The sequence below is a fragment of the Amblyomma americanum genome, chromosome 5 (assembly GCF_052857255.1).
Source record: "Amblyomma americanum isolate KBUSLIRL-KWMA chromosome 5, ASM5285725v1, whole genome shotgun sequence".
Taxonomy (NCBI): Eukaryota; Metazoa; Arthropoda; class Arachnida; order Ixodida; family Ixodidae; genus Amblyomma; species Amblyomma americanum.
In genome coordinates, this window is record NC_135501.1 from 58,212,989 (window position 1) to 58,239,714 (window position 26,726).

At 45.4% G+C, this 26,726-nt stretch overlaps 1 protein-coding gene across 2 annotated transcripts in view; it reads right to left on the reverse strand.

The window, feature by feature from the left end:
* Window positions 1-352: 352 nt before the first annotated feature.
* The window catches only part of LOC144132471 (cytochrome P450 4c3-like), a 71,937-nt gene continuing 45,563 nt past the window's right edge, over window positions 353-26,726 (reverse strand). For both annotated transcript variants that reach the window (XM_077664906.1, XM_077664905.1), the window contains 5 exons: window positions 21,711-21,899; window positions 11,759-11,932; window positions 7,876-7,942; window positions 2,554-2,733; window positions 353-644 (listed from right to left, as the gene is read on the reverse strand). In XM_077664906.1, coding sequence (XP_077521032.1) covers window positions 439-644; window positions 2,554-2,733; window positions 7,876-7,942; window positions 11,759-11,932; window positions 21,711-21,899 — 816 coding nt within the window. In that variant the 3' untranslated portion in view covers window positions 353-438. The remainder of the gene's footprint in view (window positions 645-2,553; window positions 2,734-7,875; window positions 7,943-11,758; window positions 11,933-21,710; window positions 21,900-26,726) is intronic.

A 26,726-nucleotide genomic window follows, 5' to 3' on the forward strand; every position in this document is an offset into this window, starting at 1 on the left:
CTTCATCAAAGGCGAGAATATATGATATGTTACATAGCAATGGTTACTTCGAGCGTATGCAACTGCAACAACTACAAATAAATATATTTTGGAATCGATTTAGTATAGAATAAGAACAAAATCGGAATAGAATTACAATCCTTTCTTATTACTCGCTCGCAAGTTGCTTATCTGCTTCCGGTAAATATTAATTATCTAAAACATAGGGCTTTCGAGGTTCATCGCGCACCAGTTTCCAACTCGAGAAGAAAGGAACTGGAAGGTAGCGAGTGTAGATGGAAAACGTTTGCAGACGAAGCGGTAACAAGAATTTTAACAGAAGTTTTTGTCATGCTTTCCGAACAAACAGGAGCATAGGATAAACAGCAACATTTATTGCTTTCTCTCGTGCTAGTCTTCCGTTCCTCCAAACATTAGCCCAGTGCTGCATCTACTAACTCAGGAGCAATTTCCAGACACGTCTTGAAGTTCTGCTTCCGCTGCGGCGTCACGCGGCGTGAACTTGATCCTGAGACCCGTGCGAGGCCGCAGCACCATTTCAGAGACGAGCGCAACCTGGTCGCGCTGATCGAGCGACTGGACCCGGAAGCGACGGAGGATGTTGGCCACCACAATCTTCTCCTCGGCCAGCGCGAACCTCTGGCCTGAAACATGGGACGAGAGAAAGAATTCACACACAATCAAAGCGTTTGATTCGGCGTAGTATTCGTTAGGATTTGGGACACCACTGCGTAGCGCCACCCTTGCCCATAAGCGCTGGTGAACACTCTCAAGGTTTGCTTACACCCAATAAACATAAATAGAAATGAGAGCAGCAGATTGGACAGCCGTCGCGGTAGCTCAGTTGGTAGAGCGCCGGACGCGATATTCGGAGGTCGTGGTTTCGGATCCTACCGGCGGCATGGTTGTTTTTTCTGCTGCTTCATAAGTAATTTTCTTTAAGCGATAGATTAATCCAAGTATTGTTATCATACTGATAAGCACAACACACATAAAAAAATTAGACATAACCCTATGTACCTTGGTTTCGGTGTACCTTTACCTTATATATATATATATATATATATATATATATATATATATATATATATATATATATATATATATATATATATATATATATATATATATATATATATATCACCGCTGAGAAGTTTCCAAAGCATACATTAGAGGAAACTTGCATAGTTAGGTGAAGGATCTAGGCAAGAAGATTAAGAGAAGTTTGAACACCGCTCCGGTTCCCTTACAATGTAGGCTGTTTTTCGTAGAAGCCCATATGGCTTTTCCGGAACAGTGAAGTTCTGGCTAGATCTTCTTAATACATTGTGAAGTAAGCATCGAGAATTCGGCGAGCGGTATCAAGCATGTCAATAAATTCGACCTGCTGCTGATAAAGTTTTGCACCCGATTTTATTGTCACGCAGGCGGGCATACGCCAGGACGACAGGGTGATGCACGCAGACACGGTGGAAAGAACACCGGTGATCTCTCAAAAAGCCCCACTTGCCAGCACTTCGTCATGCACTGCGGTGTCTCACCCCGAAATTAGGCCTTTAAAAATGCACTTTAAAGCGAAAGCTTTACTGGCCGCGAACTTGCGATTTCACCGGGGCGGTTCTTCGAGGAGGCACATGACGTCACAACGCACGCCTCGCCATGGAGCCGAAGCGGTCTGGCCTAGTCTGGCCGGGCCGGTAGCGGCTGGCGCACTCGGCGCGAAATAGAGCCAAGCTCCAAGTCTCCGCCAGTGCGGGCAGAGTGCATTGAAGCCGTCGAACGAGTCCGCGGTCAAGCACAGTCGGAGTATAGAGGGTCTCCCTTTGGCCGACGTGACGTCGCCACGCAGCCCGCGCTCCCGTTAGGCCGGAGTATAAACGCTCCTTAACAGAGCATGCACTTAACTGCTAACCAACGTAATCGGTGGCGGCATCTATGGGAGCCACTGAAACCCCGGCACACTCACTGAATAAAAAAAAAGTTGTACCGAGGCTCGGAATCGAACCAGTGCGTTTAGCGTGTGAGGCGGGGACGTTACCACTCCGCCACGACGGCTCAAGCTTTAACCATGAATAAAGGTGCTTCTAGTGAATGCCCTCTCTCGATGCAGAAATCGCCGCGGTTTCGCTACGTATGTCCTGGCCTAACAGAGCTAGGCCATCAGGAATTTTTTTTTCCTTTTTAAACAGGAGGGTGAAAAGAAGAGGAAATAATTCCAGATAGAGGGCCAAGAACACTGTAAAGGCAACCGACACAATATCGGTTTTTGTGAAGTAGTATTGTTTTGTCCTTTAAAACAATCAGCAGTTGTTTCTTGTGTTAAGAAAGCGCAAGCGCCTCAACTGTTAATGTATACATTTTACTTTCAATAAATGGTAGTCTACGCTGGTACCGCTCCATTTCTTGCCTTCCTCGAAAAAAAAATCCCGATGTTTTGCACCGCTACTGCAGATTGTAATATTTACCCGTATCTAAGGTTCCAGCTCTATAGATTGAAGAGCCACGCAAACACGCCTCAGCAAAGACAGCCAACGATTAGAGTGCACCACCTACCGATGCAGTTCCTCGGTCCGGCCGAGAAAGGGATGTAGGCGTACGGGTGGCGCCCCTTCGCGTTCTCCGGGAAAAAGCGCTCCGGGTGGAACTCCTCGGGCTTGGGAAATACTTCCGGGTCCCGGTGCAGAAAGTACGTCTCTACGTTGATGATGGAGCCCTTTGGCAGGGTTGTTCCGCCTGGAGTCACGAGAACAGCGACTTTCGAGGTTATATAGATCGAACAGAAAGTATCACTAATGTAGTGCGAAAGCAATAATATATGCGGGTGGTTGTATGCCGCGGCAACAGGGATATTTACTTCAATAATATATTGAAAGGGTTGTAACCATATCTGTACAAGGTAAATTAACTCGCCTAAAGCAGCACTATATTTACCAACTACACAGCGAGAGCTGTGAATCGCTCTTTTCGCGGCTTTCACTTCGTTGTGGTTGTAGTAATAGTCGGCGTAACCAGAAAGTGGAGACCACGTGGAAGGAGGAGAGCAATGTGAGAGCTCAGGACTGCCCAACCGGAAGGTGATTGCCTCGGGAACGATCGGAAGAGAGGTTACCGTGGAAGATTGACTTCTAAGGTTACCGCAGAAAGGGAGCATGGAGAGGGGGAAGAAAGCGTAACCGAAACATGGCCGCACCGGGTGCTTGAGGAGCAGCCACTTTTGCTATTAGCTGGTTATCTTTATTATACGAAATTTTTGGGCTTGCTTAAGGTTCATGGCTTATGAGTGTTTGGAATTGTATACCACTGCTTGTGGCTGCCGTAATATCGTCGCTCTCCTCCTTCGGCACGAGTTCACTGTTTCGACCCTAATCGCGCTGGCCGCTTTTCCACCAAGCCAAACATAAAAACGCGCATGTACTGTTATTTCAGTTAGCGTTCATCTTCCAGGCTGCGAAGCAGACGTCAATCAACTACGCTGAGAAGGCTACGGCTTGGCGTTGGCTTCAGAAACCACGAAGCATCTAACTCGAATTTGGTCAGTGCTCCAATAATTGTTTCTCACAGGTGCGGCTAACAGCCCTGCCCGCGCCGTCTGCGGCTTTGTTGAAATGATGAAACATAATCTGTGCGGGCGTTGTATTTAGAGCGCAGAAATACTGACTAAGCAGCATGATACATCGTTTCGATCGCTGTAGCCTGAATAGATATCAACGTATTTTAACATGGATTGAAAGACCCCGCGCATTGAAGAGATTCCGTGTGCCATACCGCTTCCAGAAGTCGTCTTGCAGTGCGATATGATACAATTTTGCTACGCACATGTTTTAACTGACGCTCTTCATCTTGAACTCACTCCTTTCTCATTAGAAAGGATCTGTTTTCGCTCTCTCAGTGCAATGTACATAACCGGTGCAAGGTTTTTGTCAACCGGCAAATATATTTGAAGCTCACGTAAGAACTGTAAATTATGTGAGGAAGTGACAATAAGAAATACTGATTAGGACATCTTGCTACACGAGAATTTTCTTACATTTAATCTGTAAAGCATGTAATTTGACTGCAGCTACTGTATGCAAAATTACAGCAGACACCACGTTGCGACTCGCTGCCATCAGAAACACGTTGTGCTAAAATAGGCGCAAAAACAAACCTATCGCAGACGGAAACTCATCATGTAAACCACGTTGCGCAATACCGTTCTATAAGGCTGGCAAAATCAATTATGCTAGTCAGTCACGCATGCAAATTATAATATTCCTGCCACACCGACAAACATGATGCCCAATGAGTCACTGACCGTCGAAATCCTCAAGGGCCATTCAGAGCACCGCTGTCGCGTGGCGAGACTTTGTGGAGATTGAGAAGTGAGTATGGGATCGGACGTATTTCATTTTCAACAGATTTATGACAGAAGGCAGCGCGCGATCTAGGAGAAGGAGTTAGATGCAGTGACAGTCCAAACAGCTTGGGTGAAGCAGTAAGCCAAAGTAGTATATGGAAGTGACTGCTATTTTCAAGTAAGCCGCGTTTAGGAAAAGCTAATCCAGTACTTCCCAATTTAGTAGAATTCTTAGAGAGGCAGTGACAGCGGAGCTACAATAGGCAATGGCGGCTGTCTATCACCAGCCGCCTTCATCATTACCTTCGCATTCAACTCAGGCTTTAGCGCAGTGCACGAGGTCAATGAGAGGGACAGTAGCGCACAGTAATGGGACAGCCTCCATCTAAAGAAAGAGGAAGTAAAGAAAGCCTTAAGAGCGATGCAAAGGGGGAAAGCGGCAGGTGGGGATTAAATGACCGCAGATTTCTTGAAGGACGGTGGGCAGATTTTGCGACAAAAACTAGCCACCTTCTATGCGCAATGCCTTAGGGCGTCGGGCGTACCGGAAGCTTGAAAAACGCTGACATAATCTGAATCCATAAGAACGGGGACGTCGAGGTCTTCAAAAATACACGCCGATCCCCTTACTGTCTGTTGTTACATGCCAGACAATTTACTAAGGTAATCGCAAATAAGGTCAGGACAACGATGCATTTCCAACAACCAAATAATCGGGCAGTGTTTCGGAAAGCCGACCGGATAATATATGATCTTCAATCTGCCAGTATGATCATAGAGAAGTACACGGAATATTTCAAACCCCTATTACAGCCTTCATAGATTACAAGCCATTTGACACAGTCGAAACCTCAGTAATAATGCAGCCATTACGGAAGAAGAGCATAGATGAGCCTTATGCAAAAATACTGGAATATATCAGTAACGGTTGCACAGCCACCAATGTCCTTCATAAAGTCAGCAACAGATATTCGATACGAGACGGCGTCAGGCATGGTAACGCAATCTCGCCTATTATATTCACCGCCTGTCTAAAAAAGGTAATCAGAGGCTTGGATTGCGAACGTTTGGGGATAAGAGGTAATGAAGAATACCTCAGTAGTATCGTGTTCGACTGACATTGCCTTGAGAAAACACACAGGGGATGAAATGCAAGGCATAATCAATGACACGGACACGCACAGCTGCACAGTAGGTCAAAAATTCATGCATAAAAACCAAAGTAATGTTCAAGAGTCTCGGAAGGGAACAGCAATTTACAACTGGCAGCAAAGCTCTGGAACTGGTTAGACAAACATCTACTTAGGGCAGGTAGTGACTGCAGATCCGGATCAAGAGAGAAAAATAACTAGAAGAAAAAAATGGGGTGAAGCACATTTGGCAGGCTCTCTCAGATCATGACTGGCAGTTTACCTACACCCTTCAAGAGAAAATATGTGAGCTGTATCTTACCGATACTCACTTCACGGACTGAAAAGAGGAGGCTAACGAAAAGTGTTCAACTTAAATTGAGGAAAATGCAGAGAGGTATGAAAATTAAATCCTTCAACCTGGTAAGATATGCTAAGAGAAGATTGCACAATACATAAAAAATGAGCTAAATGATAACGTTGGGCCTAAGACACCAAGTAGGTACTGCTTAGAAAAAGAAGCACTTAGAACACCACGCAAAAATACAAACTATTGCACGCAACACTTAAACTCTCCAGTCCCCCTATATTTAAATAACCTAGGAAAATGGGTTGATTTCAGGGCACGTATTCACAAAGAAGTCACTCAGAAAATTCCTGCTGGAGAGTGAAATAATAAATGATTAACTTTATAATTTCTCTTCATGTTGCTTTTTAAAATACAATAATTTAACTTTCCGTTTAAACGTGTGCTACATATGTGTGATGCATTTTATATGCTTGATAGTGTTTTTTACAGTTTTATGTTCTCTTCACTTTCAACGTTTGCTGTCTGTGCAAGATGTATGGTATATGCTTGCAAGTTTTGTCTGAAATTCCACCTTGTCTGCCGTTACTGCTCAATAGGGCAGGAGCCCCTGTCAGGCTGCGCCTTTAGCTCCTGCTTTATTGCGCGTTTGTTACCTGTTGCACAATTAATAAACTTCAAGCTTCAAACTACAGATGTGGTATCGGCTTGCTGGATTGGATGCATGAGTAGAGGAAGCAGAGTGAAAATACGAGGACGGAGACCAAAGCGACAGGACAGGCGACAAGAAGAGACGCCTGTACTGTCGCTTCTGTCTTCGTCCTCGTCTTTTCGCTTTCCTTCTTCTAGTCTTGTATGAAACGGAAGATGATATGTCTAACGTTAAGAGACTGCAAGAGGGCAGAATGGATCAAGGAACAAACGCCGATTAGAGATATCCTATGTGAACTCAAGAAGAGGAAATGGGGCTGGCCAAGGCATGCAATTCGAACGCAAGGTAACCGATGGTAGCTAAGGGTAACGCAGTGGATACCAAGAGAGGGCAAGCGTGGCACAGGGCGGCAGAATATTAGGTGGGTGGTTTAGGTTGCTCAGTTTGCGGGGTGAGGCGGCCGCACTGGCGCAGTACAAGGTTAATTGCAGATATACTTGAGGTGCGTTTGTTCTGCAGTTGACGTAGCCCGGATGATCATGATAACTGCATTATTTTATTCTTTATGGTTTGGGAGATTTCTTGGAACGGACGGACTGTTGTTCACCGTGGTTGGATGTCGTGGAGGAGGTTGGAATAGTTTTCGTAGCATCTCTTAGTAAGCTTAATTTCAATTACCACCATTTCATTTTAATCCGGAAGATTTCATTGATGTCACCAATAGTATCCTTATTGACCAAGTGACCTGCACCTATATCTTCTCTCTCCGGTAAATCAGAATATGGCAATACGTATGACCCTTTACGACTAGATATAATTCTTCTGCGATCATAAACTTGGCAAGCTCCACCATATATAATAATGCTGAAAATATTCTCGAAAAAGACCGCTATAAGCAACTTCACTCGAAAATTTTGCGCTAACAAAATGGGACAAAGGGGAGAAGAGACACAGAGGTGCCTTCATCTGTGTCTCTTCTCCATTTGGTCCCGTTTTGTTGGCGTAAAGTCCTCCTTAAGATGTTTCACTAACTCTCCCAGCAATCGCCCTTAAAAATAGTATGTTTACATTAAACGTTCATAGGATCAGTTTTGTACGGCGGTCTAATCTCATCCAGAGATTCTCAGCAGCTTCCACTGCGTCAAAAGTCTGACAGCCGTCATGCCAGTTGCTCCGCAGCCGTTCAATTGTGTCGGCCGGAGTTAGCATATTCGTTCGGGAGAAAAAAGTGGCGGGATCATTCGGAAAAGTCTTCTATAGAACAGATTAGCATTTTTCAGGAGCAATGCAAATTCGCGTTCTGCGGTTCTGCTTTTTAATTAAAAGGTTAGTCTCTCTCTCTCTCATCTAATAACAACTCTTGATTGTGGAGCCAGAGATTGTATATAAAATTTTATGGCCTTACTAACAAAACAAACCAATATATAATTAGCTGATATATGTCGCTTACCCACTGTGAAAGGTTCCATGCAGGCTCTAGTGATTAGCGGCACGGACGGGTATATGCGCTGGCATTCCTGCAAAGAGAACGGGCAGGAATGAAGAAAGCGTAGGAAATGAACAAAGTCATTGGGCGATCGGGGGCCATGAGTTGCTTTGAAAAAAGTAACGTTCAGGCTGCGCCGAGAAAAGGATCGTATCTTCGAAAGGTGAATAAGCCTATTTACAACGCGAAGATGGTACGAACCGAACCGGCATTAACCGACTGCTGTGAAATGACCGAACGCCGTTTTGAGGTCGATAGCTATCTTGAATGGTCAAGGGCACTGGTTCAGAAGGCAAGCAGCTGTCCGATACCAGCTTGGGCGGAAGCTGGCCACCACGCATGGCATAACCATGTGCTGCCGACTGAATGCCGGCTTCTCCTTTAATGCTGCGTCGGAAATGGGTAGACGCAACGCTGAGTTCTTGTCAAGGGAATACCGACCTTAACTGAAGGCTGCGCGCAATTTCAGTAATCGCTGTCATGACCATTATCGCCGTCATCATCAGCCCATATGCGTCTGCTATAGGAGAAAGACCTCCCCCGTATCCCTCCAGATAACCCTACCTTGTGCCAGCTGCAACCTTATCAACCCCAGGAACTCCCTAATTTCAACCGTCTACCGAAATTTCTGCCACCCCCTGCTACGATTGCCTTTTCTTGGTTTCTAATACGGTACCTTCAAAGAACACCGATTATCGTTCCTTCGTACAATATACCTACCGCGGTGGCTCAGTGATTATGGCACTCTGCCGCTGACTCGAAAGACGCGGTTTCGATCCCGGCGGCGGGGGTCGAATTTCGATGGAGGCGAAATTCTAGAGGCCTCTGTACTGTGCGATGTCAGTGCACGTTAAAGAATCCCAGTTGGTCGAAATTTCCGTAGCCCTTCACTACGGCGTCCCTCATACCCTGAGTCGCTTTGGGATGTTAAACACCCATAAACCATTAACCATCTTCCCAATGCAGATCTCTCAGGAGTTTCTGCAAGCACGCGGTGATTAGTACTGGAGTTATTGCACCCGCTCGTTTAACGCCCTTCCTTACTGGGATTTTATTATTTTTCCTATAGAGAACTGTCGGTTGTATGCAGCTGCTCTAAAGATTTTGCAGCACTTTTCCATATGTCTCTTCTAAACACTGGTTCAGTAATGCCTGCATTAATTTATGATTTCTGCTGTGTCAAATATATCTAGCGATCTAGATGTTGGTAGAAATATGCCGATGTAATGAACGTATGAAAAAAAGCCAACCAGTATGTCAATGAATCAGGGCTTTCCCGCAATCTATGAAGGCTACATATATACCTGTGGTTTACATTGTGCGCATTTCTGTCTCGTCTGGTTCCTGGTGTGAGTAGGGTCCACTATCGAGTAGCCTGCATGAAATCAAGTTCTGGTCTACGATTACTAGGATTTGTAAGTATTTACTTCAATAGATACCATGTAGGCAACGGACGTTAAGATCATCGGTCAATAATTTGGCAAGTCCTTCGTGTTCTATTTCCATGGTTTCTTCCGTGGTTAAGCTGAACGCAGACCCTCAACGTATGCCGAATTTTCATGAAACTAAACATTCCACTCCATATAGAGGTTATAGACGTGTCCCTCCTAGTCAATCTAAGCCTACCGGAAGCACAGCCAGTTTTCAATAGCCAAATGCTGCACAGCGAGCCTCGCGTTCGGCCATCTCATATTTTATCAGAGCACTTTCGACCTCGTGGCCTTGGCCACCCACCCTAGACGTTCTGCTCATAGATGTTTCCTTCTTGTTGCGGCCAATTTTGATAACTCCACTGACCGTTTGGAGGGGGCGGCGTTTGCCTCCGATCCGCATGCTAGCAGGTTCGAGTCGATCCCTTTAACTGTCGTGCTTTGCAGGCCACTGTAAGTCAGCCGCGCCGCCGCTTCGATTTAAGGTCTTCATATTTTTCTTTTTACAATTAGTGGAGCTTTTCAATGCAATAACATTAGTCATCACACCAAACCCGATCCGATGTCCGGTGTCGTGAAATTCTTTGAAAGAGGTCCCGTTACCTTATAACGTCATTACAACCTGCACTCATGGGCCACCCTGATTGGTCCAGAGAGGTCACATTGTATTGTGACGTAATCACAGACTGCCCATCGTAGGGGATGGTAACGTGACTAACGGATTGTGACCAACCAGCCCGTCTTCTTAGGTGGTAGTAAATTTAGAACTGGTCAAGGGACATTCATGGCTTCGCATTCCACGCATCAGGTAACTGAGACATCAATATAGTTTTTTTTTGTTATTTAAATACGCAAGAATTTCAGTTGTCGATGCCGGCTCCAGTGGCTTAGGCAGCTAACGCGTACAAAATATCCCTGGCGGCCAGCGATCAGCTAAGCCCTCTTTCTGCCATCTGTTCCGTCCAGCGAGGCTTTGGAGCAGGCCCTCCAGTATTTGGCGGGATCTCGTCATTCAGTGCTTTCAATTGAGGTACACAAAGGTAACATTAAACCAAGCGTGATCAGTCGCAAGTTCCCTGCCTCCGCCGTGTTCCTCATGCGGTTGATAGATTTCAGCGCAAGGTAATTGGTCCGTAGCAAGAATGTCCCAGTTGTAGCTGGAGAGCCTACTAGGGTACGCCCGACGCAACTTTCCCAATGCAGCCAGTGCAGAGCACCTCGCTGACGGGCCAATTAGGTAGCGCAGCCGAGCCAAGAGGCCTTCACGTGCGTCTAGTGGTGCTGAAGTTACGTGAAGCTCCAGCTAACGGTGAAAGCACATTGAAACAGCAGTTATGTAGGCCACTCACCCTCTTTCCGGATATATCCTACCACCTACTCGTCTAAAATGCGTGCGTTGAGAATTGTTTTAAGTTAATTTCTTTTTTTACACGCTCATTTATCTAGCCATTGGTTATTAAATCACTGCAAGTCTTAGCGCTCTTTAATCGTCATTTCTGTCAACACAACGTCATTTTCGTTGCTCGAAGCAACGTTATATCGGACTCAAGCTTTTCCAGACGTTAAATGAGCGCCCCAATCAATATCTGCTTGCGCATGCGCATTCCAGGCAAGCTTGAAAAATTACATGTGCATGGCGGTTTGAAGACAGTTTGTCGGTGTGTGGTCGGGAAACTCTTGAACACACTGTGTGTGCGTGCACACATACCACTGTGGTTTAACGTGATGTTATCAGACATTATTTCTTTGTGCTTTCGAACATCTAGTATTAAGGTTAGATATCCTACATAATTCATTAAGCAGTCTACTTTTCCAATTTACACTGTGTTTCGGGCATTTTTAATGTTCAAGAAATTAAATTCTGCCAAAGAAACTGTGCCATTTAATATTTTACATCTAAACCCACTGACACGATAAGACACCTACGCCAAAATTTATTTTTTTTATTTGTAACAATTTAAATACAAAAATTTCTACACACCAGTTAACTCCGTCCACAACTTTAACATGCATCAGCGGCGTAAACGCCTCACCTTTCATTACTAAGTATTGCTTTTAAGCCAAGCATTGAAATGCTTTACTGCGTCGCTGCAGTAGGCCCAGTTGGCCAAGCCGACCCTAATAAAAATTCATAAAAACTCGAAAGAATAACAGCCTCCTCCCCCCTATTTGAGACTCGATGACGAATGAATTGCTTTTTTTCGAAAAGGCAGCCGTATTGTCGCAATGTTTATTAATTGAATGTCCTCGAAATAGCTCAGGGCCCCGCGTGGCAGTGGCAAAATACCGACATCACAACGGCCGCTATTTTCCCTATTTGCGGTTTATATTTCTGAGATTCTGTCTTCAGCGTACTCTACACAATAATGTCTTTCTCGCATCATGCATAATGAACACCACAATCCGCAGTGTCTCACCTTTAAGGCGCACTCGAGGTACTTCATCTGCTTCAGGTCCTCAGAGGTGACGTGGCGTTCTCGGTCCTCCCCGAAGATTAGGTCCAGTTCCTCGTGTATGAGCTGCTGCTCCCTTGGATGATGGCCAATGAGGAACAGCGCCCAGCTGATCCCCATCGCCGTCGTGTCGTGGCCCTGGAACGGTAGGTGCACATAATTACCGCGGCTCTATCATCATCATCTTCATTATCATGTGCTTAACTACTCGCACTTCAGAATAAAGCCCTCCCACAGATCTCTCCAGTTATCCGGGTCAACTGCCAGCTGCGACCAACTTATCCCCGCGCGCAGACTTCCTGGTAGACTTTCTACCCCCCTCCCCTCCCCCTGCTGCGCTTTCCTCTTCAAATCCCGTCTCTTACCATAACGGCAACCGGCTACACTAACTTCGCCTTACATGCCCTGCTTATGGTCATTTTTTCTTGCTTTCGACAAGGATGGCATTAGTTAGCGTTTACTCTCGGACGCACTCCGCTTTCTTCCTGTCTCTTAACGCTGCATCAATCATTTTCCGTTGCACTGGTGGCTCTGTTGCCCTGAATTTATGTCCAAGCCTGTTCGTTAGTCTTCACGTTTCGGCCCCATACCTTAGTACAGGTAATATATCTTGCAAAGAAAGCTTAAAGTCCCGAAAAAGAAATGCATTCAGTGAAAGAGATATCTGGCATAGTAATTCAACATTAGGAATTGTAATCTCAATTAAAATACTTGGTGTTGTCTTCAGGAGACAGTTCTCATAGAATGATAAGGCTGATCATATTATACACAATTTGTCTCGGGTCGTTGGCTTCACTAATTTAAACAAACATATACATGCTGTTCTTAACTATTTACGAATAGTTACCTTAAACACTGCGAGAGTTACATCGGTGTGGTTTGTGGAGGTGAAGTGTACCGCAAGGCGGACATTACGTACGTGATTGAGCTCAGTGATGAAACGATTAAATACCGAAATTTAAGTAATCAACATTTCACTTCTGATTTCATTAAATTAAGAAATCGAAGGCTGTCAACAAAGAATCTGAGTACAGTTTTTAATTTTTTTCCGGCAATGCGTTTCAAAGTATTTAACGTCAAAAGTACGCATTTTTAGAGCCTACAGTTTGTTTCACACATTGCATAATATAAAAATGGTGTCGCTGGGCGTAGCATTTTCACAGAAATTACACTCACTGCTTCTATCACATAAAATGGTGAAACGGGATCTGTGTTCACTGTATTAGAAATGAGAAGGACGCCATTTTAAAAATGTGCATTGCGGAATCGCAGCTTTACGAGCTAAAAATGCGTATTTTTGAAGTTAAATATTTCGAAATGCGTTGCCGATAAGAAAAATTAAAAGCTTCACTCAGCTTTTATGCTGACGGTCATCAATTTCTTTATATAATGTTGACCCCTAAAATCAAAAGTAAAAAGTTGACAACTTAATTTTAGTTTATTAATCGTTTAATCAGGGAGCTCTATCATGTACAGTCTTGGTCAACAGTCCAATGGCCAAAGGCTTTTCGCTTCTGCCGCGTAACAGAACTGTTACGACACTATTAAAGGCCGGGTTACCATGAAACGCTAGAAGAAGACAGTAGACAAGCTGTAGACAAGCTGCAGACAAGCAGTAGACAAGCTTCCTGTCTGACTTGTTTTGAATGATCCGCTACACGGAGCATTCTAGGAACAGTCATTTCGTTGCAGCTGGACGCTGAGGTCTTAAGACTTTTCACCAAGACTGTACGTTATGTCCGCCCTGCTGTACAATCTACCTGTACAGACCGCACCAACGTGTCTATTGCAGCTTGTTTCAAATAAAGATTGCAAAGAGTAAAAAGAAAACAGGTATATTCGTACCAAGGTTAAAATCATTATATACCATGCACTCGGCACATAAGATCTTGTTACTTGGTCTGGAGAACGACCATGCTAAATAACATGAATAAAATATCTTCATGTTGGAACAAAGCGCCAATGAATATTTCTGACAGCCCTTATGACCTAACGTGGCTTCCGCTCTTTCAGGAATTTAACATAATGGCCATATACGATATGTACGCTTACAACAGAGTTTCAGTCTATCAAAGAGAAATTTAGTAGTAGTAGTAAGTATAGAAGAACTTTTTGTTGGGCCAGATGGTGCATTTTGTAACAAAAGAACTGTAGCGCAACCAAGACGAACACAAGAAAGAGGCACACAGGACTAGCGATAAACTTTATCTAACTTTTTTTACAGGCATATTTTTAGCGCAAAGGACGGGACGAGATAAAGACAAGACGAGCACGGGCGCTACTGACAACTGCTTTATTGAAGAAAGATCGAGGCATATAAATACATATCTGGCCTGCGCCAGCGCTACCTAACAAGGAACTTGGAATCACAGCAGATGACGCGATAGGAAATTGATCTCAGCATTATACAAAACGACAGACGTGTCACTAACGCAGTTCTGACCCCCTTTCCTGATAAAGAAAGCTTCCAAAGTTTCACGGGCAGTTTTTTGACAACTTCTGCCAAGGATTGAAGCACTCCGGAACCGTGGCTCACACTTGGTGCAAGCAATGCAGTGGGCAACTAAATTCGTGCGTTCCTTATTGTAGATATCTTTAGCATGCTCCCGGAGTCGATCGTTTACGCAGCGCCCTGTCTGGCCGATGTACACTTTGCCACATGACAGGGGAATCCTGTACACGACGTTCATAGCGCACTGCACAAACCGTTTTTCGTGGTTCTTATGACAGCCCCTTTTTTTGTCTTCGCAAGTAATGCGGCGGCTCAGCTGAGCAAGTTTCTTAGGGGCTGAAAAAACCATAGGCACGTCAAACCTATTAGCCACCTTTTTCAGGTTGTGGGATACCTTGTGCAGGTACGGTACCACTTCCGGCTTTTGCTGACCATCCATAGTCTTTGCTGCAGATGTGCGCTTACCAGGATTCATTTTCTTGAGGAGCGTTTCCGCGACTGCCATCACGACCGACCCAGGGAAGCCGGCTGAAAACAGCCTACCCAATTGATGCTCAAAACTTGCCTGCATCTCATGGACACACGACTTCCTTAGCGCCAAATCCAAGCAGAGAGTTGCTATGCCTCTCTTTACTATTTTCGAATGAGAGGAGTCATACGGCAAGAGCTCTTTTTGTGCTCGGGGAGAATACGCCCAGCAAACGTGCTTTTCCCTGAACATAAGCCTCAAGTCTAAAAACTGAAGAATCCCTTCGACTGGAAGTTCGTAGGTAAAACTGAGCCCTCTGCCATGTAGTTTAAAATCATCAAGAACACACTGTAGTGTTCGCTCATTAGAAATGGGGCAGAGGTTGTTTAAAACAATTAAAAAGTCGTCCATAAAACGAAAAACTTTAAGGACTTTGTCATTGTTAAAATGATTAAAATGATCGTGTAAAGAGCGATCAATATATGATAAAAAAATGTTGCATGTTCAAAAAGAGTTTTGAAGATCTTACGCTCGGAACTGTGGCGCCAAGTGCGTTTATATTTCGACTGGCTGAGGACTGCCATTTCTGCTCAGTTTCCGGAATGGATTGCTGACAAGATATTCTTCTCCTTGAAACGTGAAGCAGCGCGCCTGACTGAATTTTGGTGGAGCTACAACCTTCGATGGATCCTTGGTACCTTGGGGAAGCCGAAGGTCTCTAAACACCGAAAGGGAGGCCTAATCGTGATGGGTGGTGCTTCCATTCCCTCCAACATTTCGAATCTTCTTGACAAGGGTCCCAAGTTCGGACTGGAGCCCTCGGTTCCACCACACGAACTCGTAGCCTTGAATAGGAAAATGGCTAAGAGGGCCCAGCAGGAAGACTGGGAACGATGCCTCTTGGAAGGAATCGACTGCTTGGCCAAGAATGTGAAAGTGACTGGTCCCAAGTGTGCTAAGGATGGTTTGCAGAATGTTGTGAACTTTTTCAAGGATAATGAGCTCTGTCTTTTGCAAGCAGATAAGGTGGGTGGCTTTGTTGCCTTGCCTAGGTCTATGTACAATGAAAAAGCAGCTTCCCAAGAACTTTGTCCTAGTGAAAAAAGGCCAAACAAGAGTTAAGACTAAAGCAGCCGAACTTTGCAAGCGTTTAAATCTGGAGAGGCTCGCAAGGGATATTGCAGTTAGTGAAAGTTCCGCGTTGCAGGTGTTCTTTAGTGTTAAAACCCATAAACCGGATTCCCCTTTCCGCACTATTGTGAACGAACGTGGTACATGGCAGCATTGTGTCAGTAAGTTTCTTTTGAAGGTGTTGAATGGCCTTGTGATAAATGACCCCTTCCTCGTGAAGAACTCCACCGATATAGTTCGATTTTTTGAAGAGAATAGTGACGTGAAGTATGCCTTCTCTATCGATGTAGAAGAGCTCTTTTATGCTGTGCCTCACCCTGAATTGTTTGCTGCCGTCAAAGATTGCATTGATGAAAATGGTGCTGTGGCTTTCCAGAATGCTGCAGGTTTGACGGTAGACAACTTTTTAGGCCTTTTAGAATTTTATCTTCGTTCCACTTTTATCAAATTTGACGACCAGTTTTATCTACAAAAGAAAGGCATTTGCATTGGTTCATGCATCGCCCCTGGCTTGTGCAACATTTTTTTATCATATATTGATCGCTCTTTACACGATCATTTTAATCATTTTAACAATGACAAAGTCCTTAAAGTTTTTCGTTTTATGGACGACTTTTTAATTGTTTTAAACAACCTCTGCCCCATTTCTAATGAGCGAACACTACAGTGTGTTCTTGATGATTTTAAACTACATGGCAGAGGGCTCAGTTTTACCTACGAACTTCCAGTCGAAGGGATTCTTCAGTTTTTAGACTTGAGGCTTATGTTCAGGGAAAAGCACGTTTGCTGGGCGTATTCTCCCCGAGCACAAAAAGAGCTCTTGCCGTATGACTCCTCTCATTCGAAAATAGTAAAGAGAGGCATAGCAACTCTCTGCTTGGATTTGGCGCTAAGGAAGTCGTGTGTCCATGAGATGCAGGCAAGTTTTGAGCATCAATTGGGTAGGCTGTTTTCAGCCGGCTTCCCTGGGTCGGTCGTGATGGCAGTCGCGGAAACGCTCCTCAAGAAAATGAATCCTGGTAAGCGCACATCTGCAGCAAAGACTATGGATGGTCAGCAAAAGCCGGAAGTGGTACCGTACCTGCACAAGGTATCCCACAACCTGAAAAAGGTGGCTAATAGGTTTGACGTGCCTATGGTTTTTTCAGCCCCTAAGAAACTTGCTCAGCTGAGCCGCCGCATTACTTGCGAAGACAAAAAAAGGGGCTGTCATAAGAACCACGAAAAACGGTTTGTGCAGTGCGCTATGAACGTCGTGTACAGGATTCCCCTGTCATGTGGCAACGTGTACATCGGCCAGACAGGGCGCTGCGTAAACGATCGACTCCGGGAGCATGCTAAAGATATCTACAATAAGGAACGCACGAATTTAGTTGCCCACTGCATTGCTTGCACCAAGTGTGAGCCACGGTTCCGGAGTGCTTCAATCCTTGGCAGAAGTGGTCAAAAAACTGCCCGTGAAACTTTGGAAGCTTTCTTTATCAGGAAAGGGGGTCAGAACTGCGTTAGTGACACGTCTGTCGTTTTGTATAATGCTGAGATCAATTTCCTATCGCGTCATCTGCTGTGATTCCAAGTTCCTTGTTAGGTAGCGCTGGCGCAGGCCAGATATGTATTTATATGCCTCGATCTTTCTTCAATAAAGCAGTTGTCAGTAGCGCCCGTGCTCGTCTTGTCTTTATCTCGTCCCGTCCTTTGCGCTAAAAATATGCCTGTAAAATCCGAACACCAACTAGCCCAACAACTCACCCTGTTGAAGTATATTTATCTAACTTTATACACTGGCAACGCAGCAAATATAACGAAAAACCACACCAAGTGCAGATACCAGTTCACACACACCAGTATCAACCAAACCGTTCAAGATATGCCATCTCCGATTTGTATTGATTCACAGACGTGTCGCTAACACAATATACACATCTCTTCCTTATATGAAATGCCTCCAGTAGTTCCCTTGCCCTAGTATCTTTGCTTTTACCTAAAATCTTTATCTCATGAAACCGTGGTTGGCACTTTTTGCAGGACTGGCATCTAGCCTGCGGCAAATGTTCTGCCGCTCGATGGCACTCAAAACACTCAGCGCAGTGCTGAGGAAGATGCGCACCACTTAGGTCTTTCAGTGAGCGCGCGTGCTCACCTGCCCTTTCATTTATGCACCGCCCTGTTTGGCCCACATAGACCTTCCCGCATGACAGCGGTATCTGGTGTACCACCCCGTTGCAGCAATTCGTGAACCTCTTTCCATGTCTGACGCGGCAACCACTCTTGTTGCTCGCAATGCACGCGAAGAACTGTGCCAGCTTGCGTGGGGCCGAGAAGGCAACCGGCACGCCATGTTTGTTAGCCACTTTTTTCAAGTGGCGGGCTACTTTGTGCACATACGGCACAACCTCCGGTTTGAGAGCCGTTCGTCTGCTGACACATGGCTGCTGCAACTTGATGGTTTTCATCTTCTGTAAGAGAGCTTCAGCAACCGCTTTGATGACTGTGCCTGGGAACCCCGCCGAAAGTAATCTGTCTACCTGCTTGTCATAGCTCCCTTGCATAGTATGACAGCACGATTTCATGAGAGCCGATTCAAGGCAAAGCTTGGCAATGACACGTTTCACAGTTTTCGACTGAGCCGAAGCATACGGTAGTAGCTCCTTCTGTGCACGCGGTGCATATTTCCAACATGCATGACATTCTCCCCCAGTGATGTTTATGCCTAACAACTGTAAAGAGCCCCGCACAGGCCGTCCATGCGTGAACCTCAGTCCCCCTCCCATATCTTTAAAGGTATTTAACACTGAGCTCACAACATCTGTGTACGTCAACTCATTCTGTTTAAAAAAAACAGTAGCATCGCTGCAACTGTTGTTGGTCATTGTTTGAAAGACTCTTTACTTCCTCTTCCGTTATGACAGGACGCCCTATATCTCTGCTCCGCTACCTTAAAGAATTTATCAACATTGGTAATCACATTTCCCTTCTTGTCTAGTAGGCTGTGCGTCCGATTTTTTCGATGCCTAATTTCCTCTCGACCGCCTTAAGGCTACCTTTGTTTTTCTAGGCATGCTCGATTCTCTGCTAATTATATTTCCTTAGCTCGGTTACCTTAAGCTTATTTAATAAATTCGGAATATATTCCAGGTCTTTTCTACGTATCTGGTAAAAGGCTTTGACGCTTCCTCGTTTTTCAGCCCGATCTTTCCTATCGTGAGAGAGGTTACCGGCATACTGTCTAGCTATACCCTACACTACTTATATTTCCCACTCCTTATTGATATAAGGAAGATCATCTTTCATCGCTTGAAAACTTTAGTCACTTTCCTCGGATAAAAGGCGCTGCTTTTTATGTAACGATATCCTTAATTCCTCTGTTTTCCCTCTTGTGGCTGACTCTTTGGTGAGCTTCTTGCTAACTTCCTTCAAGTCCAGGTTAATCTAACGCCTCACTATCCTACGCTTACTATATTTTATCGAATACATCCAAATCCTGCAGGATGCTAGGATATGCGCACAATAATAATTCTGTATCGTCTTCCGGTTCGCCTGTTTGCACAACAAGCTGCCCATGATCTCTAAATTATTCCGTTCTGCAAATTCTACTAATATCTCCGCACTGCTGTGTCTAGAAACTAAACTGACTCATCTCTTGCCTGCTCCCTCTGTAACTAAGTACACTGCTCCCTTCAGCGCAGTGTACCTAGTTTTCACTTCATTTTTGGCGATTTTTAGTCTTCGTGACGATGTAGTTGCGTCGGCCTGTAACACCTTCAATTTGTGCCTCTTAATGAAGTTAATATTGTAACTGCCAACTTTTAATTAACGCTATTGTATTCTTCTACGTTCGCAGCGGTATCTTTATTAAGGATGAATCCGTCACCTTGTTCTCGTTTCTCTGCTAAACCACGATAGAGCAGTACGTGTCGGCACTTTATCACCGTGTACGCTTCATCTATTATCCTAACCGCGCGATTTTGTATGTCACCCCATTTAATGACCGCTGGTTGGTCAAACACCACTTCTAGGATAGCTTCACTGGATATGGTTTCCATTCAGTTTCCACTTCAATTTCCATTTGCGCCTGTCCGAAACCAGACATTCTTAGCGCCATCCGCTGCGTCACAGGTCTGACGACCGCCTTGGCCAGTTACTCCGTAGCTGCTGGGGTCAGGGGGCAGAACTTAACTGGTGTGTTCATATAGTAGGTTGCGATCAAGTACTAAGTAAGAGTTGTGAAATCATGTTCTAGTGCGGGGGTGGGGGGAAGGGGGGTTGAGTTCTCTCCTTTGGGCGCTTAGATCAGACTGCATCCCAGTCATGTTTACTCAATAGACCCCCGTTTTACGACTGTAGCTGTGAACAGTACACTCACAGGATTTCGTGTGGAGCACACCACCGCTAACTCGCAGCGCTCCTGATTATCCCGCTTCTAGCTACACAGTGAGGGGGAGAAATACAGCGCTCCCTGACACAGTCACAAGAAGAATGGATGGCAAGAGTGTTGCCTTTGAAACAAGCTGGTGGCGGACGTCATGAGAGACAATAGATTTCTTTTTTATTTAAAAATCTTTTTTAACAAAAACAAGGTCAACCTGAGGAGCCATATTTGTATTGAATACAAATTCTAATATTTTTAAGGTTATCACAACGACTCCCGAAAAGACTCACTGAAGCCCTCATAAAACCTTCTTAAAGACATGATCGCTGCACCGATAGTGGCTACTGCACGATAAACCGAGCTAGACTTGCCGATGCACATTGGCGGAGGGCTTAGCGTCACGCTTACTGCCGGTGTTTGCCTCTTCATGATCTCCTCCCCTTTACAGACCTCAGCTGCAGCGAACGTGAGCGCAAAGGGGAACAGTTCACAGTTCACAAAAGGGCACAGTTTTGCGCTCGGGTCTCGTGGTGTCCCTATGTGGTGTTGTCCCTTTGTCTTGAATCTATCGCTCCTCAGTCTAAGAAGCACAGTTAACGTGTGGCCACCAAATGGTGCCGTTACCGGCGCATTATCGTGAAGGGACGTCTTGTAAGAATTGCATCAAAGGGGCGAGCCTTCAAGCAACGCCAAAAAAAAGACGGCCAAGGCAATGGTGCAGACACTCGAAGTAATGCTTACACAAGAAAATTGAACGTGGTGGAAACGCGCCGCATAGGGTGTGAATAGTGCTCGATTTCCTCCGTTACTGTAATATCAGAAATATCACCACGACCTGTGGCCTGGCTGCTCATTGCGGCACAAAATTGGGAGTCCCCTGAGATTTATTAGAAAAGATAAGGAAACCACAATATTTTTTTAGAGAAAAACCTGAAACGAAGATTTTTCAGCACATGGTGTCAATCGCTGCATGAACGTTTTTGCTTTAAATTGCATGATTTAAATCCAATTTTGACATCCTGCTTTTCAAAACAAATACGATCGTCAGAGAACAGTGATTTTTATGGCTTGGCCGTACTCAGCTCGAACATCCCTTATTAAGTCTGAGGTGTTGGTGGTAACGCCGTACCCTAGGCAATGAATAATTTTTGAGTATAGGCGGTACTTGTGCACGTTTAAAACTGCCACAGTAAAATGAACAGCCGGCTCGTAATTCACTCCTCTCCAAAATGTTCTACGAGGTAAGAAGCCAAGCATGATTACAAATTTCAACAACAGATAAAATTCAGGTTATGCATGTAACCGACTTACAGGAAATACTATGAATGACTGCCTTGTTTCTTTGGCGCACTGATTTTGTTCCTCTACACTGAAAACGTAATGCATAAGATGCAAGAAATGTAGTTATAACACCATGCCGCACTTCAGCTTAGATGCGCGAAACTGACGGACTGCTTTGCTCTTCTAGTGAGCAGTCCACGCCATAGAAGCGCACCTCGAACATGAAGGTGTCGACCTCTTCCCTGATGCCTTCCTCCGTGATGTTGTTCTTGAAGTGTTCCAGCAGGAGCAGGTCCATGAAGGGGCGGGCCTTTTTGCGTCCCCCTTCGGAGCTGTCGTCTTCGAGGCTGATCACGCCGCTGTCCAGTTCGTTGCGGAGCTCTTGCTTACGCTCGGCTATCACCTGCGGCAGAGCACCAAGAAAATTGAAATACAGGTAGTTATTGAACTCTAGCTTTACGTGTACTCAGATCAAAGAACATTTTATTATTAATATTTTGAAGAGACATAGCAACATGGCTTTCTGCAAATACATAATGTATGTTTTACAGTGAACGATTTTATATGCAGCCCTCCCTTTCAGACTCAGGTGGTGAACTGCCAACATTCAGTACGTGAAGTCACGTGCCATCCCATGAACAGCGCTGGTTATAGCAGAGACGATTGTAGGCAAGGTTGTAGTAGAACATTTTCGCTCGCGGGATACAAAAGCCACGCTGCGTGTTGTCTAGGCCCTGCCGTTCACAATGCTGGCTTTGCAGTTGTAGCTTTGATGTTGCGCTCAATGCATGGTGTGTTTTGGTAGGTTTTATTTGTACTCGTTCAGTGGCTCGACTCGAAAGATGCGCTTCACGCAGTTTGATTCCCGTCGTTTGCACTGCTCGATGTCCAGGTCCACCTTTGATCTTGCGCGCATTTCTGGACGTATTTGTTTTGTAGCCGGTGTACGTCACCACTCTGAAAAAGTTGGTATTATTTCTTGCCGCACTGATTCCTATTCCCACACTTTTATTGAAAGCACATCACAGGATTGGAACCGCTTTCCCGGGCTTATCGCCGCCATTGAACACCATCTTCGATTTAAAAATACACTAGTTAACGTTGTATAATTAGGAGCCTAAAACATTTATTTTATATATTTGTTACGTTGCTTGCTTTTGCTTAATGTGTTATATATTTAATCACTCCCTTCTGCAATGCCAAATGGCCGTGATAGTATTAATAAATGAAATAAATGAAAAACTCTGGCGACACAGCTAGCGCGACGCCGGAGCTATGCCACATTCTAAGATAGGCACGAACTAACGAGAAGCACATGGCTGAGATAAGAAAGAACTAAGTAAAATTTGATACGGGATGCTAAGTTAGGCGTCGTGAAAACTTTCGCCCATGAGGGCGCTAAGACCATTGCGCAGCTTAAGGTAAGCAAAAGTAGATAGTAGGGTCCAGGGATGGCCCTCAGAGCCATTACGCGAGCGATGTTAGGCATAAGCTATACAGGGTGTTTCATCTAAGACTTTACACAATTTTTAAAAATACGCTTCAAGTATGAGTAGTTCATTTTCGGCACAGCATTGTCAGCTGTTGAAGGTGGGGATTAGTGTCGGTGCTCGACGAAACCACGGTCAAGAAGACGCCCACCACGGCCAGGACAGGAGTGCCGCTGAGTGAAGGGGTTCGTTAATGAAGAAAAAAAACTGGATTTATTTACATATTTACAAGCGTCAGAGATCAAAAGTTAGCTGCTTCAACTGCACCCGCTGTCCAGTTTTATATCCTCCTTCTTCCCTAAATTCCCCATGTAGAGGACGCCCTCGCAGGGGTGGGATTGGCCGGAACTTTCACTCGCAGGCACAAACTGACACCTCCGCACATATGGACACGCCCCCGTCAGATGTTGAGCCCGAGAGAGGAGGATGCCGTCGGGGTCATGCCGCGACAGGTGACGTCAGCTGGCCAGTCAAAGGCTCCCACGGGCTGCGACAACTGTTCTTCTTTAGAGGAAACCAACGCGCAAGGCCGGAACACAAGGTCGAAAAGAGAAGCCGAAAGTGGTCGTGCGTCTTCAGAGATGGCGGCGAAGATTGGAGACGATATCGGCCGCTTGCTGGCTGTAGCGGCGTCGGAGACTTCAGAAAGGGATTGTTCTGAAACTTCAGCTCTCCGCTCTTTCGGGTCCCACACTCCGACCGGGCGAAGCTCGGTAATTTTCAACCAACTGAATTTTAGGTCCTCTGTGTCCTCCTTGACGGCCCGCCTGGGAGGGATCCTCGCCAAGTTTCTCGAAGCGCCACAGTAGAAACAGATGTGCTCGCTGCCAACAGGCGAGACTTTCTGTCTGCGTTGCTAATAACAAGTCTTGCGGTCGCCGTTCCTAATGGAGCAGTGTAAAACATTAGAATACCGCTAACACATGCTAAATAGCAGGCTGCTTAACTAATGGCAAGTATTAACCTTTTTTAACTATTACTGTTAGGCTCCTCAATTATTGAGAGTCGTGTACTGACCGCAACCAATATTTATATTATTTTCTAGAATTTCGCAAACGCGGTTACCCTTGGAGCTGTGGCCCAAGAAATTTCGGCTATTTCGGTGAGTTACGTGCACTGTTGAGGATGCTCTGCCCGCTAGCTTCACGAAAGTGCATGCGTTTTGCCGCGATGCATCCAAAACTCGTTGGGCCACAGCGCCGAGGGTAATTGCGTTTTCAGAATTTAAAAAAACTGATATTGATATTACTGTGAACAACACGGCCGTCAATAATTAATGATCATAACCATAATAGATAAATAGTTATCTTTCAACATTAGCTAAACAGCCTGCTGGTTAGCACGTCTCACCTCTATTATGAGGCACAACACCGCTGACAATACTCTCTCTCTCTCTCTCTCTCTCTCTATATATATATATATATATATATATATATATATATATATATATATATATATATATATATATATATATATATATATATATATATATATATATATATATATGTGTGTGTGTGTGTGTGTGTGTGTGTGTGTGTGTGTGTGTGTGTGTGTGTGTGTGTGTGTGTGTGTGCGTGCGTGCGTGCGTGTGTGTGTGTGTGTGTGTGTGTGTGTGTGTGTGTGTGTGTGTGTGTGTGTGTGTGTGTGTGTGTGTGTGCTGAAAAAAGCGGTCTTGTATACTCAAAAAGCCTATTTTTAAAAATTGTGGAAAGTGTGAGCTGAAACACCCTACATGCATAACAGCATGGTATATATGATAGATGCCACACCATGCTATAGTGTGGCTGCGATGTTAGATATAAGAGAATCAGGTGCACTTGCCGTTCGCGCGCGCTCGCGTGCAAGGTGTATTTCAGACACTGCTGCGGCCTACGAAGAACCACGAAGGGCCTTTCGGTTAGCCGCGGGCGGGGCTCGCACAGTGGGGAGGTGTCTGACATCTACCATTTGGTGTGGGTCTGCCAGAAGGACCCATCCCTACCCCTTATCCCCAACCCCAAACGAGAGGACTGGGAGGCGAACCTGTCCGGCTGCTGAAACCCTCGATGTCCAAAGGGCCTTAACGCAGCGCGCCCGGGCTGCGGCAAGCGTCAATGGTATGCCTGACTACGCAGCCCAACTAGGGGCTGTCAGGGCTTGACCCTTCAGGTCATAACCTTTAACAACTCTCCGTATATATGATTGAATAATAAATATTCTCACCGCCACCACTACCGCGAGGAGAACCGTGAAAGTCTTCGCCGCCGCAGAGTAGACACTATCGGCGCCAAGGCCAAACGGAACTTTACCGTCTGATGAACACTGCCGGCGTCCGCGAATGGCCCACGCGACAGTGAGCGGGGGCGCTTCCTGGACCTTCGACGCCCTTAATACGGTCAGCCCGCAGCCAGGCGTATGCAGCCACACGTGAGCAACCTGCAAGTGCTTGCGGGCGACATACCGTAAAAGCGACGTATAAAACGTGCGCGACTTCGGCCATCAGGTCATTTCGAAGGCAGCAAAGTGAACGACAAAGACAAAGACGTGTATTGGTTTAGTCTGTCCTTATCACAGTACTGTAGGAGTCATTGAGCTGATTAGTACGCAGTTTAACAATCAACAGGCAGTAATTTTGCGCAGTGAAAAGCAGTAAGGAATAGAAAGAAGTTGCCAAATATCGCCGGTATCTTTGTACGTGTTCACCTGAACATAGGTCGCCTACATTTAACTGTAGCTGTTGTGTGCTAAGACCAAAGCAGCACAGTACAGCGCGCAGTACACCGGTTCTAGCCTTACGTTTGTGGGCTGAACAACCAACGACACTGTTGGCCTGTTGCTCGCGGAAGCACATTCACTCCATTCGAACTCTCAGTGCGCAAGGCATTTCTCAGCACGATCATTTAAGGGCCACACTGCGACTTACATGAGCTGTGAAAAAACTACAGAGAATGTTTGCCACATTCGAATCAGTGCGAAAGCACAGATTTGTGCTTCGAAGACAAAGTGCATCTGCTCGGACGCGGTTCTGAGGCGCTCTGACAAAAGCTCCCTGCTTCGTCACCTTGGTGGCTTCAAAGGCAAATATTTACAGCGGTCGGATACATAAGGTTTTCACGAGTACGTGGATACCAACCGGTAAGATGGGAGTCAAGAAACTGGAATTCTACGACAGTTGGCGAAGGCGCTAGGCCTGATGACATGGTGGGGATCGTAGGATGCGATCCCGATGAGATGCAGGTTGGGAGTCCTCACGAAGGAAATGCTGAAGCAAAGCAGGCCCTGAATCTGACTCCGCCTCAGTGAAGTGAGGGGCATTCCAAGAGTGTGGTGCAAAAAGCCAAGCGGCAACGCCAGCTGTCTGGCCAGTATGATGGCGTAGGACATGCGAAGGTGAGCAATGGTAAAATGTTTCCGAGACCCCCGGCGCTAGATGTTTTGGCAATTATCAGACCAAGAAGAGGCTAAGATGTGGGCAAATACACAGCGAGCGTATTGAAAGTTGCAGTGGCCATTGCATCAGCCACTGGCCGGCCCGGCATAACAACCGACGTCTAAGTCGTACTCAGTTTCGAGCAGAATATAATCGTGGAAGGGACAAATAATAAATAGGTGCCTCAGCTAATCCTAGGAGTGCAAGAGATAATGTTAGACGGGTGCAAATATAAGACCTGCACATACGTCTAACCACCAGAGGACACGCGCATGGGAGTAGTGATTAAAAATAATCCGGAGGAAAGTGAAGAAGACAACCCAAGAAATAT